General features: G+C 28.9%; 2 protein-coding genes across 2 annotated transcripts; one reads left to right on the top strand and one right to left on the bottom strand.

Moving 5' to 3' along the window:
• The first annotated feature begins 3661 nt into the window (after positions 1–3661).
• LOC136980886 (transmembrane protease serine 3-like) lies at positions 3662–6683 on the top strand. Its single transcript, XM_067277094.1, has 7 exons — positions 3662–3697; positions 3749–3761; positions 3830–3885; positions 3958–4046; positions 4115–4383; positions 6254–6408; positions 6495–6683. Exons 1-7 carry the CDS (start codon positions 3662–3664, stop codon positions 6681–6683), a joined length of 807 nt encoding a protein of 268 aa, XP_067133195.1.
• Positions 6684–7060: 377 nt separating this feature from the next.
• On the bottom strand, positions 7061–14322 carry LOC136980864 (glucose dehydrogenase [FAD, quinone]-like). Its single transcript, XM_067277063.1, has 11 exons — positions 14209–14322; positions 12151–12353; positions 11875–12064; positions 11635–11763; positions 11346–11467; positions 9671–9841; positions 9172–9322; positions 8879–9039; positions 8604–8781; positions 8310–8532; positions 7061–7278 (listed from the first exon to the last, which is right to left on the bottom strand). The coding sequence occupies exons 1-11, from the start codon at positions 14291–14293 to the stop codon at positions 7122–7124; spliced, it is 1770 nt and encodes a 589-aa protein (XP_067133164.1). The 5' UTR covers positions 14294–14322; the 3' UTR covers positions 7061–7121.
• Between the last annotated feature and the right edge of the window lie 553 nt (positions 14323–14875).

Raw genomic sequence — 14875 nt, 5'->3', positions numbered from 1 at the left:
TCACATATGTAAACGCCGGCAGCAGATGGCTTAAGAGGTACCGCATTTGCACGTTTTTTAATTACTTGCAAATAAGTAACCCGATCTTTGTTATTTGATTAGTGAAAAATTGTATTTTTTGAGAAGAATAATGGTGGCAAAAATCCAAACGTAAATCTGAACGTCCTTGAATTCGTCGAGTTATTATAATGTTTTTACGATTAACATACATTATCTAATAATTTACATTAAAAATACATATATTAACATTTTAAATTTCATACGTTTATGTAATAATGATTAATGAGTCAGAAATTTAAAATTTATTTATTTATTAATTTAAAAAAATTATATTTAAAAATTAGTTTTATTGTTTAAAAAATTCGTATTTTATTTCCTATTATACCTATGGCGCCATCTTTTGGAAATGGGGTGATATATTATGATTAAGCATCAGTGATAAAGATTTAAACCCTTCCGAAATGTCTAGTAAATTAAATTTTATTGTATAATACACGGTTACTTCTTAATTTTAATGGAAATCAACAGCAGTTAATTATTTGCGAGAATAGGTGGAATTTAGGCGAAGAATTTCCGTATTCATTAACGTGGGAGTCTGTAAATATACGTATCTTACACATATGATGTTATAACTTTTACAATATAAATTAATACGTTTAGTAAACTATATTTTAAATATATACATTTTTTATTTATTAAGTCCATTTATTATATAAGTAAATCCTTCCTACAAACTACACATTTGTGTACTTTGTATATACAATTTAAAAGCTATAAGAAGAGTCAATGGCGCGTTATAGCTTGGTGGGAACCAAGTGAGTTTGAAATTTGAAGTGTTGACTACAGAAATTTTACTTCGGGGGGATTTTTTGAGGGAAATATTTTCTTACAAAAGATTGATTTGGATCCCTTTGTTGGTTGGAGCCCAGGCAATTGCCCTTTATTACCTATAGAATAATGCTCCACCGAGAAGAGATTTTTTTATTCTTTAATACCTCTATATCACATTCCTTACTTTTCTACCGTGTAAAAATTACTTATAATATAGATTTCATTTACAGATTTATCCATTTTCATCCTTTAATCCGAAAGTATACTTACTAATGTTACATACAGGAATCCTACTCGTCATATAAACTGTGTCGATCGTAAAACCAATTTAACTGATCCTACGGCAATAATAAAAAGTATCCTTATCTTGTATAACATTGAATTAAAATATAAAATAGATAAACTAAAATTGAGATTTTATCGAGATTAGAGATAAAAAATAAACGAAACAAAATTAAGATCAGAGAACCAATATCCATAAAGAGAGATAGATGAAGAATGGTTAAGCAGGGGTGCAAAATAACATAGTAAAGTAATATGAGACAGAATAAACGATGGCGAGACAAGATTAAGAGAAAAGGATATAAACTTGGAGAAAATAGTGTCGGAGATGAATATCTCTTCATCTTTAACTAGAGTCTTTTATTGTGCTACGACCGTAACAATGTCTGATAACGATAGTTTTAGTGTTATTTATTTGTTCAGTATTTTTCATACTTATTGGAATTAAAATGTTTCAAAAATCATAAAAAAATTATTTAATAAAATAGTTTAACAACTCGTAACAAAGTTTTTATAAAGATTATCTGTTTTAAACAAATAATATGCTAAATATATAGTTAAGACCTACTTTTAACAGTTAAATAATAAAAATGCAATGAAGAAATAATAGATTTTTATCATAAGAAATTATGACGTGATCGCTTTCATACGTTGAATAATAGGTTTGTAATTAAATTCCTGCATTTTGTAAACGGTAACGTCATATATAGGTTTATATATTAAGAATTTAAATAAAAATTTCAAAAAAATTCTCTAAATTCTTAAGATTATATAAAATTAATTCAGAAAAGATTTAAAAAAAAAATCATTTTAAAACAGTTTCATTGTATTTTTAACGTAAATAAAATCTAGAATTTCTAAGAACTAAGTCTGAAATTAAGAGTTTAATATTCTCATCTGTATTTAACAATCTGGATGACAGGTCTATAAATTTAAGCTTAATCTGATCTATCCATCATTTGACCATTTATCTCTTAAATCATGCGGCATAAAACGAGTTTCCTTTAATTCGAAGCTATATAATCTCTCTCGTGAATTGCAATCTTTACGTTAAATTCCGCCATAAAAATACAAAATAGAAAAAGAACTTTATACTTTGAATTCTCAAAGTGATATTGAACGTGTGATGAATATGTAATTCGCATTTAAATACGAGCTATTGTCATTTATAACATTAAAACATATATCAAATGTTAGAGACGTTATAAAGGTTAAATATGTATATATATTGTAAATACAGTCAAACCTCTGAATAAAATAACGGCAGTTATTCGGTATTGGCCTTTGTTTAGAGGTCATTTTTTAGGTATTTTAGTTCAGTAAATCAAAGTTAATTTTCAGTAAAAATATCCATTAAAAGTAATAAGATTTCTTTTTAAAATAAAATAATTTATTATTATTATTATCGAGACGTATTTTAACGATTTAATTATCTTGGAAAATAAATATGTCAAATAAGATTTATGCGGTAATAACAATTATGCAAATACTAATCCGTTGTAAATATACAGTAAATTATTGCCGATGTGGTATACATTTGCATTATATTAAACACATTCATATGCAAACATTATTAAACGTTCGTTGACATGACAAATTTAATAAATATTTTTCCGTTAAAAAAAATAAAAAATGGCGGAAGAGAAAGTAAAAAAAGAAAATAATAATAATATACAACGGCTTCGGTCTGCTGCTGAAATTCCATAATTGACCGAATTTTAAAATTAATAATATAATATACTTTCGATTTGTTAAAATAATTGATGTTCTATTGTTAAAATAAGGGTTAAAATTTACATGGCTTCCTCCGTGTGTCATACTTTTTTGAATAAAAAGCACTTACACTTTTTAAAAAGTACTAACTGTATTCACTACAATATGTTAAACGTATTTACGCTTACGATTTTTACCTTAATATTATTATGTTTAAAGGTAAGATCGATGTTATGTATTTTAACTAATAATAATCTAATTTTTAAATTTACAATTATGAAATTTCTGTTTTCTATTTACAATGAAATTTTGAATTTTGCAATATTCAGGAAATACTTTTTTCTTTTATAAAATATCATGACTATTGTTTTTTTTTTTTTGCATATCACCTCTAAAAAGTTACACTATTTTTTAGATTTTTCAACTATGAATAGAGCGATTTCTTAATAATAATGCCGATTTCATTAAGAAAAATTTCAAAAACTGTTTCGATTTCGCTCTATATTATAAATAAATAACTCTCACAATTTAGTTACAATGAATTCATTTTACATATTAACTCCGAATTTATTACTTCCGACAACAGATATAATTCTCTTGTGCTATGTTTGTTAAGTGGCATTCGTTTCTGTTTATTGCTGTTTTTCTACATTCAGTGACGGTATTTAATAATTAAACAAAGTAAGTATATAGTTTACTTTAATTTTATTTATACATATATATTTTTTATGAATAGATGTGTTTAACAAATGAACACTTCTTTGATGAATTTGAATTCAAAGCTGGACTCGAAAACGTGAGTAAACTTTATTTTTGTTTGTTTTAACCGAAAATTATGCGAAATTTAATTGCATTTTACACACCATATACAGTATACTTTATATAATACAGTTAATGACAGGATTTCATATTTTTATTCTAGCTCATTGGGAAAGGTAAGTTATTGAATTTTCCTTTATTTTAAAAATTTTATAATATAAATTGTTATTTTAATTATATATAGAAGTTCCTAGAATAATAGGAGGAAAAAATGCTCCTCAAGGAGAATATCCTTGGGTAGTAAGTATTGTTTTAAATAAATAAAAAATACTGATTTTTTATACACGAATCTTTAATTTATACAATTTTTAGGCTGCGCTCTATCGAAATAAAAAATTTACTTGCACCTTCTCCATTTTATCTTCGTCCTGGTTATTAGGAGCAGCGCATTGTTTAGTGGAGTAAATAAAATTCTGTCATAGTTAATTAAATTAAATATATAATATCTTATTTTATTGTTATTTTTAAGTTTTAGAGGTAAAGTTTATCCGATTCGTTCGTTTTCTGCTGTCGTGGGCAACGTTAACAGATCTTCATCATCGACGAAAGTTTCGTTTTCGTCCATAATTATTCATAAAGAATATAAGTCTTTCAGAGTGAAAAACGATATTGCTTTATGCAAACTGTCGACACCTTTAAAATTTGATGAAAACACTCAAGCAGTTTGTATTCCAAATACAAATCAAGATTTTGTAGGAAAGATGGCTCTTGCCATGGGATGGGGAAATACTCGAAGAAGTAAGTTAATCTGCATTTTAAATATGTTTCAATTTTTAATATCAAGATACTGAAAGTACAATAAATGTTACATATTTATTTAAGAAATGTATATTATCATTAAGATCTTAATTCCCTTGAGAATAGTTACCGATCGGTACTGGACGACAGTATTTGCACTGCTCTAATTCATGACTTTTTTATTTATTTATTTTAGAAACAATTAGTACTTTATGCAAAATTTTTGGCAAATCTTATCTTGTATTTTATAAAGAACTATTTGAGGTATCATATTACTGTTGTAAAATCAATTTTCTCGAGAATTACATTAGTTATGGCCAAAAATATTAGACAGAAACAGGAGACAAATGCTTACCTTTCGATCTATTTACCCGTTGAGTAACATTTAAAGAGCTAAGTCTAGCAACTTTACGGGAGATAAAAGCATCGCCTAATGCTGTCCTCGTTCGCAGGAGACTTGAAAATCTAAAACTCTAGCCCCTCACCTAGAATGGGAGGTACAAAATGCATGTATATTAACACAGAGATTCAAGTAAATTCACATTTCTGCTTTGAAAACTTAGCCAAACAGACTTTCTTACTGGTATTTTGGGGTAAGCACAACCTACCTTGAGTGCTCTGACAGCACGCTTTTAATGTATATAAATTAAATTAAATCTTATATGAAAGTAATCTATAGTACAGGAAACATATACGAAAATATTTCTTATATATTTAAAGTATATAAGAAAAAGTAATTATTAATAAAAACTTCAAAAATACCTTCTTTTTTTGTTGAAGCAGTGTAATATTACTGTAGTATACAATAAAAACTAGTTGATCATGTTTCGGGTCTACATAAACTGATACTAATAGTTGATTGATCAATGCAGCTGCATATAGTGTCACTTTTGAACTGCAGTTTTTAGATTCTAGATATACAGTAATAGAATAGATTCTAAATAGATTGTTCTAATTATTTATAGAATATATCATATACTTAAACTGTCTTCTCCATAACGGCTCTCACTTAGAAGGGATATAATAGATTCATGAACCACTTTCCTTCAAAAACACATTCATTGCTAAAGATGAATTTAGATTAATTAGAAAATTTTTGTCTACCGATCTTGTCCAGTGATAATACTGATGATACTAACTTAAACAAATTCTTTTATATTTTATTAGGACCATATTTATTGTATGGGGATAGTAGTCTCTTGCCTTGTCGACATTACCAATAATCGGAGTAATAAATAAATAACAATTTAGTGAGACGTAAAGTGTAGGAAATAAACTTCTTGTTAAAGTCTGCTGAAGAACATTGCTAATTTATCGTAATATTGTAGCCAGCTATACGTGAGGCACACTAGAAAGTTTGATCGACTTGATGTTCTTTATTTATAGCGCACTAATGTCACCTGGTGGCATGGAAACTAACTAATTTTTTTATTTGCAAATTCTCTTTTCCATGTTCTTATTAAGTACTATACATAACCACCAGTTTTCGCTGAGAGTTATCTACTTAATAATAAAAATTACAGTTATAATTTTATAGTTTTTAAAATATCTCGACTGTGTTGTATAAAAAAAATCGTAAAATCTTTCTTGAGCTTTATAAAACTCTAGCTTGATTTTATTTTTGTTTCATTTCCATTTAATATACATTTTAAATTCCAAGTCATTTTAGAATTATTGAAAAATAAAATAATAATAACCAAACATTACTTTCCCATTCTTCCAATACCGAAGACTTAAGAATATAGATGCAAAATAATTGCAAATTTGTACATATTTAAATAAATTAAACAATAATTTATTAGTAAGATTAACTGATAAATAAATTGAAAAATGTTTTTCAAAATATGCCTGGATATTTTCTAATTTGCAGTCAATAATCGCATACCGGAACTGTTGCAAGTAGTGAAGGTGGACATTTCTTCTCACCGTTGGTGCAGCTTCATTTATTGGGTTGCTGGTTTGGGCACTATTTATCTCTCAAAAAATCAATTATGTGCGGGAAGTTTAATGGTTGGAGTATGCAATGTAAGTAATATTCTTTTAGTTTGAAGAATTTGAATTATTATAACAATTCTATACGAAGATAAAAATGTGTTTTAATAAAATTTTAGGGAGATTCGGGAGGTCCTCTTATTCTCGATGAAGGTGATCGAAATATAACTGTGGGTATCACTTCTTTCGGAACTTGGGCAGGATGCGCTCCATTAGGTATACCTGCTGTTTATACAGCTATCAATCGTTATGTAAAATGGATTAAAGATAATGTAGATGAAGATTTTTGCATAGTAGATTTGGACTGAGTTGATGATATATACAGTTTAAAAAATCATTTATGTAAATATTTCATCACATTTTTTATAAATAATCAACCATTGTTGAAATACATACAGTACTTTTGGGGATATAATACATATTTCCCCACAATATTTTGTAATTAAGTTTTTAATTACAGAATCGATACATCAATTATATGTTTAGTCTATTGTTTATATTTTAAGTGAAATAAATATTCTGTATACATAAATTTATTTATAATTTAAATTAATAAATGTTTCACGAGAGTGTAAGATATATTTGAAGAACTGTTTTTGATATATTTTTTATTACAAAATTTTAAATTTTTTATAACTATTTAATTTAACAATGTAAAATAACAATAACTTACACGTGTATTTTATATGTATAAATTCGTACGTTAAATTCTTTCAATATAGCGAATTTATTTATTATTATTTTTTTTATAATTCTTTCTTTGATCTTGTTGCTTTTAAATCATTAAGAATCAAATCCGAAGCCTTTTCTCCTATCATAATTGCAGGTGCATTTGTATGTCCGGTCACCATGAGAGGTATAACAGAAGCATCTGCCACACGTAATCCTTGAACACCTATAACTCTGAAAAATATAGAGTATGTTGGGGTGAAATGGCTCACAGGTTCAGAAAAATCACATAAAAAAAACTGTAACAGGAAAAATTAAATTAAATGCTCGGTAAAAAGTATCACAAGTAGTGGTTAAAAAATCATAATTTTCAAACATCTGATTATTGATAGAAATGAGGTTGGCCTTTCAAAATATAGTGTCAAATTATCGCATTCTTTTCAACTATCGTAATCGAACACATCACAAGTTCACTACATTAAAATAGTTTAAAATAGAATAGTTGAAGAACATTGTTTACACGATGGGTATGGAAAAGACGCCATCTTAGTGCACACAAAACAAAATAAAAGCCCTGTTCTTTACCATCATTGTCTAACTAAGCGGTCCTGGGTTCTGGTTCCTCTGGACTGACCACTGAGAATTTCATTTTGATTTTAGTATTGATATTTCGGAAATTTTTGGAGGCCATTTAGTCTTCTGGGAAGCCAAAATCTCAAGTTCCTGTCTAGTTATCACTAGACTATTCGGCCAACTCCCATAATGAGTTATGCTTGTCTATAATGGGTATGATTTGAAACCTACCACCTAGTTGTAGAAACCAGCAATCTAGTTGTACAGTACCAAAGCCATAATATTAGGCTAACTCTATTCTTGAATAAAAAAACTGTTAGGCCTATAAGGCATTTACGATATAAAATAAGTTAAAATGAAAAGAACACAATAACAGATTATCATTATATCTATTATGTTGTTCATAGATTTTTCATAGATTAGGTATTTTTATTTGTAATTCTGAGTTGTTTATTGCTAGTGCTTATTTTTTCTTGAACTCTTTCCTCCCTGTGGACACTAAGAGAGCTTCTGTTAGCAAGCCTGTTATGGGTTTGGCCAGGTCTAAATGGGGCAGCCAGGTGGTGAGGGACGGAATCTGTGATATCATGCACCCCTTAGCCTGATACATTTCACCTAACTTATCAATAAACATTAAATGATACAAGAGCTCATTGAATGTTGCTAATAATTATTCGAATTTCTACACTTACTTGAGATCAGGATCCACAACAGATCTGTCATCAGAGGCACTTCCCATCTTGCAAGTTCCAATTGGATGATATACTGTTTGGGTAAATGTTTGGGCAGCGCAAGCTAAGTAATCATCTGAGAATTTCTCGTATTTTTCACAACCGGGAATAATAGTTTCTATTGGTTCTGTTCCTATTTCTTTCATAGCGGAAGTAGATGTTATTTCTAGACAAATTTTCATTCCTAAAACATTTAATACAATGAATGAATAACTCGTAATAATTTTATCAGTTATTCAAGAAACATCCTTATACCCTCAACTAAAACTTTCAGGTCATCTGGATGAGAAAAATATTTTGGATCGATGATTGGATGTTCGTAAGGATCTGTCGATTTCAATCGAATTTCTCCTCTACTTTTAGGCCTTTGTAGCAATGGAAAGCAGGTAAACGTTTCATCATTGACGTACGAGCCTGCATATTTTGTAAACATCTGAAAAATAGACGAACGTATATTATAATTGATTCATTAAAAAATCGAACAAAAGAAACGTAAGAGAGAAAATTATCATTACATGCCAATTACTTACCTCATCTGTAATTCCAACCCCTGTTCTGAATGTTGTTCCTCCGTCAGAAGCTAAACTAAATTTAAAAAGTATTATTTCTATGTCTGGCCAATCTTTTATAAGATTATATTTTGTATTCACAAAGGCAACTCCTTCGCCACCCCCCACTGTAGTTAAATTATCTAAAAGAAAAATAATCGATTTTATTATATAACCGATTCTTTAACAAACCCGAGTTTGTCAGAGTGCCTTAACCGTCTCGGCCGTCCTGACATTAAATTATTACAGCAACTCTGAAATAAATATGTTCTTACTTTGACCATTCTTTAAATACTCTATTACATCATCAGTAGTCAATTTGGATTTTAGTAATGTATGTGGCCCATCTGTTGTAAAGATCAAAGCGACAGTGGCGACATGATCTTGTAGGTTTTTTCCAACTGGTAAATTGGAAATTACGGGTATCTGAAAAAATATAGCGTTTAATTAAACATAAAGGAAAGTGGGATTAGACTGAACAACACGCAACCCAATTATTTCTAGTAATAATAATTTTAGTTATGTGATCGGTATTTCGTTGCATAGCACCGTACAAAATTGCTTATTACGGTGCCATGCAAGGCTGTAATGGTGTTGTTGTAATAGTGACTAAGAAAAACAAACACTATGGCTCTATGCCGATCGTATTATATAGAAAACCCTATATACTGTTCTCGGGACCTATAAACAGTCAGTTTAACTCGGTTCGACTTAGCAACGTCTTATATTATTATTATTATTGACCTAAATAGTTTTTTTATCTTATGTACTTACTTGAAATTTTTCTAAATCTTCTTTTGGTCCAATTCCTGACAACATCAAGAGATGAGGAGAATTGATCGCACCTGCAGATAAAATTACTTCTCTACGAACTAAAACTGTTTCTGTTCTATCTTTGTAATCAAAAGTCACGGATTTTACGTGTTTATCATCATCAAAATTAATCTGTAAATTTAAGTAAGTAATTTATTTTATGATACATTTTTAGTTACATTCAAATACAATATTTAAGTACTATTCCGCACTATGATTTAGACTGTACCCACAGGTAAAGGGCCATTGTGTTCTTGGAGTTAAGAGCAATCTCTAAAACAAAGATATATTCAAGCATCTTAGAATGCTACATATAATCGTAAAATCAAGAATATACTGTCCAAGAAATTTAACTAGAACTGTCCAGAATACGATGGGTAATTGGTCAACATCAACATCTCTAGTGAAAGGCATTTTATAGGCACACATTCTATCAGATGCGATTGGAAACTCTCATTAAAGAAATGTTCCAGTTATCATTTATTACGAACAAATGTAAAGGCATTGCTCATAATGGTATTGAGGAGTGTTATAGACATTCGGGTTCACAAGAGCTTTTACGCTTTAGAGATCCGGAGATAGAACGGGTCCTTTTTGCCATTGTTTCTTTGTGAATAAAAAGCAATCTTAATTACAGGGTTTTTTTTATTAGTAAAAATAGCATTAATTTATAAGGGTAGGAAACCTTAAGTTTCCTCCCAGTTGTCGAGAAGGAAAGAAGCTGGAGAAAAATTCCCATTCCATTTCCTCTCGACGTCCCTGACCACATTCCTTCTGTCGACTTTTAAAGCATTTTCATAACGCTAGTGGGCAATGATATGATCTCTGACAGTGTATATCAGGAAGTTCGATCACGTTCGGAGGTGAATCGGAACATCAGATTCTATATGATATGTCATTGCATTAGTTTAACTGAATTTATCAATTAGATTTATGTTGCTCTATTCCCTTCTTGACAATATTAAGATAAGACAGTGTGTGAAAATATAAATGATAAATGAAAATTTTCTAACATGTAAGGATAAAAAAAGATATACATATTTTTGTATAATGATAAACATACAGATAGCATATGGATATTGTACTGTACAGTAGTATTGTACCTATAAAAATCATACTAGGGTATGTTTTTGTTTTTCATTTACCCTATTTGAACATTGGCAGATATATCAAGAAGGGAATCCACACTTTTAGGTGTAATCCGAACCACGTTTCGATCATCTACTTCACATTGGTAAATGTAGAGATACCTGATATAGGATAGGATGTTAAAGGAAAGGCCTGACTCAATGGTATAGCCTTGGGAAGGAAAGAGAGATAGGTACGTTAAGTAGAGAGCGAGATACCTGATATAGGCTAATAAGGGTTTCAATATCTGAAAATTGTGACGTAGTGTGCTATTTTCTTGCTGATTTTCGTATCGAAATTCATAATAAATCACCTTTATAATGATTATAATGAACTTAATTTTATTTACAAACTAATTATTAAATATATTTATAAAGAAATTATGTTGATTTAGAATGATTTAAGATAAGATATGCAACATATCATTCTATAATAAGTTACATTGTAAAATCTTAAAAGTTAATTTGATTTAATTAATGTAGTAAATAATAAAATTAATTTAAGATACCTTTGTTACGAAAGCAGAGGTAAGAATATCTAAATTTCTTCTTCCTCTAATTGGATCTAAAAATGCTTTTTTTGTACTGCATCGAGTTCCATCTTTTAATGTTCCTTGCACTTCCGAAAATACTGGAAAAATTTATATAAAATTTAAGAAATAGCAGAATATGTGGTATTAAATTATAAAAAGAAATCAATGTAATTTTACGTTATATCGAGATAAGGAAGAATACAGAATGATCTTTATTCTTCCTTATCCACTAGCAATGAAAAAGAGTAATACGTTTGCTTCATACCTTTCTGAAATTCACCGTTGTAGTCTCCTATATCGTATCCAAGTTCTTTCCCTGCTTTCAAAAATGCTCTTTTAAAAGGGTTTTCGGGTCCTTTTTCTACTGTTAGTTCTCCTCCTATGCCGTGATAACCTAAATAAATCGATTTATAACTATAAATGATTAATTTTAGAAATAGATCTACCCCTTCTATATTTAGTATCGACAATTTATGGAATGCTTTTAACATTTTTAATTTTGTACCATTTTGATTCATTTCGGGGATTCGGTTATCTTCGGATTTTTTGAAGTAAGGTAAAACATCATCATAACTCCATCCTGTCGCACCGTCTTTAGCCCATTCGTCAAAATCTCTTTTATTTCCTCTTACGTATAACATGTAATTAAGAATGCTGCTTCCTCCCAGAACTTTACCTCGAGGCCAGCGGCTACGCTATTGTGAAAAAAATTATTACAATTATTTTGGAAATAATAAAATTTATTAAGATTTTCATTTAGGAAAAAAAAAAAAAAACATACTTGATCTTTAAGTCCCCAACAAGACAGTTTCTGAGGAACTGTTTTAAATTCCCAATCATATTTCGTTTGCTGTAATTCTGCAGGAAAGGCTGCCGTTTCAGAGATAAGACTAGGATTAGATCCTGCCTCTAATAATAACACGTGTATATTAGCATCTTTTGACAGTCTATTTGCCACTACGGCTCCTGCTGATCCTGCTCCGACTGAAAAAGCACAATGGTCCTATTTAGTAAAAACAATTATATTCTTATTCTCACTGTAAATTAATCCCCCTCCCTCCCTTTAAGTGTGGACGTCATTTATAGTAACAAAATAAACTTTGTTCCTTTTGAAACGTCTATTTATATCCTTTACTATTTTACAACGCTTATAAACTTAAGTGTTAAGTTCTGGCGTGGTTTCCCCTATATATATTAGGCCTATATATAATATTTTATTTATAATTGATTACTCGTACTTACCAACAATATAATCGTACTCCTTGTGAAAATTTAAATCGTTCTCATGCGTTATAAAAATCAGTCTAGTTATTATGAGAAGAAATATTTCATTACATAATCCTGTAGACATTTTAATACACATCGACTGTGTAGAGTCTACTTCACATAATTGTATAATTAATTTTTCTGAAGCTTAGAATTTAGAACAAATTATTGAGTACATTAATGTTGTTCAAACTACTTTGTACGCTAGAATGAAATACAAATTTTTCCTTGACTTAATAAGTAATTTAATTCCGGTTTTTCGAAATAGAAACATGAATAATGTATTTATTGTAAAGATTAAGCAATTCGATTACATGATTTGATAATTTAATGTATACTATAATTTAGTTTGGTTTATTATTTATTAAATTAACGTAAAATTCTTTTAAAACGTGTTCATATTGTAGTTTTATAATGAAAAACATTGAAGTTTGTCAAATTATTGAATGACAAAGATACTCAGTATGTTTTAAGATATTATTTTCCTTCTTTCTTTTATGCTTTAGGCCAAATTAGCCATTAAGATCTGTTTGCTGGAGGTTTATAATTCAAAATTCTCTTTGATATTCGTTTATTTCCCTATTTTTTCAACATATATTTTATAGTTACTTCTGTATTTTCGAATATATCAAATTATTGATTTTCGATCAATTTTTTAAAAGAATTTCTTGATTGTTTTTCTTGTCTGTACGGATGTATCAAGCTGTTCTCGTAAAATATCTCATTTCCGCTGCAATAATTCTTTTATCTTTTATCAAGATATAAAACATTAATTAGACCAGTGCATCCATAAATATGCACTGGTCTAGTTAATGTTTTATATATTCTATATACTTTTGTGTGTTTCTGAAAGGAAGAGGATCATTTTATTCCTTATTTTAATAATGTATATCATAAAGATTAATTTTTATCCAATTTTATTGTTAAACCTATTTATATCTATTTAGTTTTACTTCCCCGGCTGTTACGTATAACAGAGGGAAAGTATGACGATCGGTCAAAAAATCATCCCAAGATTTTTACGTGTTTAAACTCAGGGAACCTTAAAATGATTTTGTTCACTCACTTTCAAGCTTAATAACTCCTGTGTGTTTTGTCGAAAATTTCTGAAATTTTGTACGGAAAAGTGTAAATTAGGAGCATTTTTGCTAATAAATTTTGGTGGTTAAAGATCCAGGAGATGGGGAGATAGAAGGGGTCACGTACCGGTACGACATCTCGAGTGATGTCGGACTTAATGAAGATTTTACTCGCTATTAGCATTAACAAATTTTTATAAAACTCATCTCTACTCTCAAATTTAAGCTATTTGATCTTTGGGTTTAGTGGTATGTGTTTTTGTCGTTTGAGTTTCTATCTTAGAAAAAAAGTAGAATCTTCTATTTGAGAAAAATTAGTTTCTTTCCTAATAAAAGTATAACATTTAACTCATTATTCCTTCATTAAATAAACTTTAATAATGTGTTATTTCTAATATTTTCCTTCTAAATTCATGCTTTAAAATCATTTTGTATCATTAAAAGTATTTATAAATATATCAAAACATAATTTTTTTTCTATTGATAATACTCACCAATAATATAATCGTACTCCTTGCGAAAATCTAGATGGCCTGCTCGTATGAATGAAATCAATGCAAGTAATATAAGACGAAACATTTTTCCGTAAATCTGTGAATCATTTATATCTGTCGAATCTGCTACTATGCATCGAAGCTGTCTCACCTTAGTTATAAACACGTCTAAGTTCCGAAGGTCAAGTCAAGATTAGAGTTAACAATAAAGTCTAGTTATTAATATCTTCCAAGATACATTTATCGCGTAATTATTGCAAAATCATTCAAGTTCTTTACAATGGGTGTTTTTTGTTCGTGAAAGTTGATATGATTTTCGTAGAAATCATAGAATTTCAAATACTGTCTACTTAAGTCTTTATGTATGTATAGTGTAGATATGTATAATAAATTTCTAATATTTAGTTCGTAGATTATAATATGCAAATAATTAGTTGTTTATGTGAAAATAATGGTCAATTGGCTTACCGTTTGTAACCCGAATATACTGGAGAACACTTAGTAAATGTACTTAAACCCGACAACAGCCAATTTTACTTGCAGAGACTGGAGAAGAATAAGGACGAGTTTTCGATACATGATATATAATCTCTTGCCATCTACAGTAGATTTTATTTTTTCTATTTTAATTAATAAATAAACTATGTGCTGTAAATTACTGTATATA

Source organism: Centruroides vittatus, unplaced genomic scaffold (assembly GCF_030686945.1).
Source record: "Centruroides vittatus isolate TY-2023 unplaced genomic scaffold, ASM3068694v2 contig_728, whole genome shotgun sequence".
Classification (NCBI taxonomy): Eukaryota; Metazoa; Arthropoda; class Arachnida; order Scorpiones; family Buthidae; genus Centruroides; species Centruroides vittatus.
Note: the sequence above shows the minus strand (reverse complement) of the source record. Positions and strands in the feature narration are given on the sequence as shown.

Excerpts from the sequence above, each read along its gene's own strand:
- LOC136980886 (XM_067277094.1), top strand. The coding sequence starts at position 3,662 with ATGCGAAATTTAATTGCATTTTACACACCATATACA. Across the intron at positions 3,886-3,957 it reads AAGGAGAATATCCTTGGGTA|GCTGCGCTCTATCGAAATAA; the intron begins GTAAGTATTGTT and ends TACAATTTTTAG. Across the intron at positions 4,384-6,253 it reads ATGGGGAAATACTCGAAGAA|TCAATAATCGCATACCGGAA; the intron begins GTAAGTTAATCT and ends TCTAATTTGCAG.
- LOC136980864 (XM_067277063.1), bottom strand. The coding sequence starts at position 14,293 with ATGTTTCGTCTTATATTACTTGCATTGATTTCATTCATACGAGCAGGC. Across the intron at positions 12,065-12,150 it reads GTTGGGGACTTAAAGATCAA|CGTAGCCGCTGGCCTCGAGG; the intron begins GTATGTTTTTTT and ends TTTTCACAATAG. Across the intron at positions 11,764-11,874 it reads CCCCGAAATGAATCAAAATG|GTTATCACGGCATAGGAGGA; the intron begins GTACAAAATTAA and ends CGATTTATTTAG.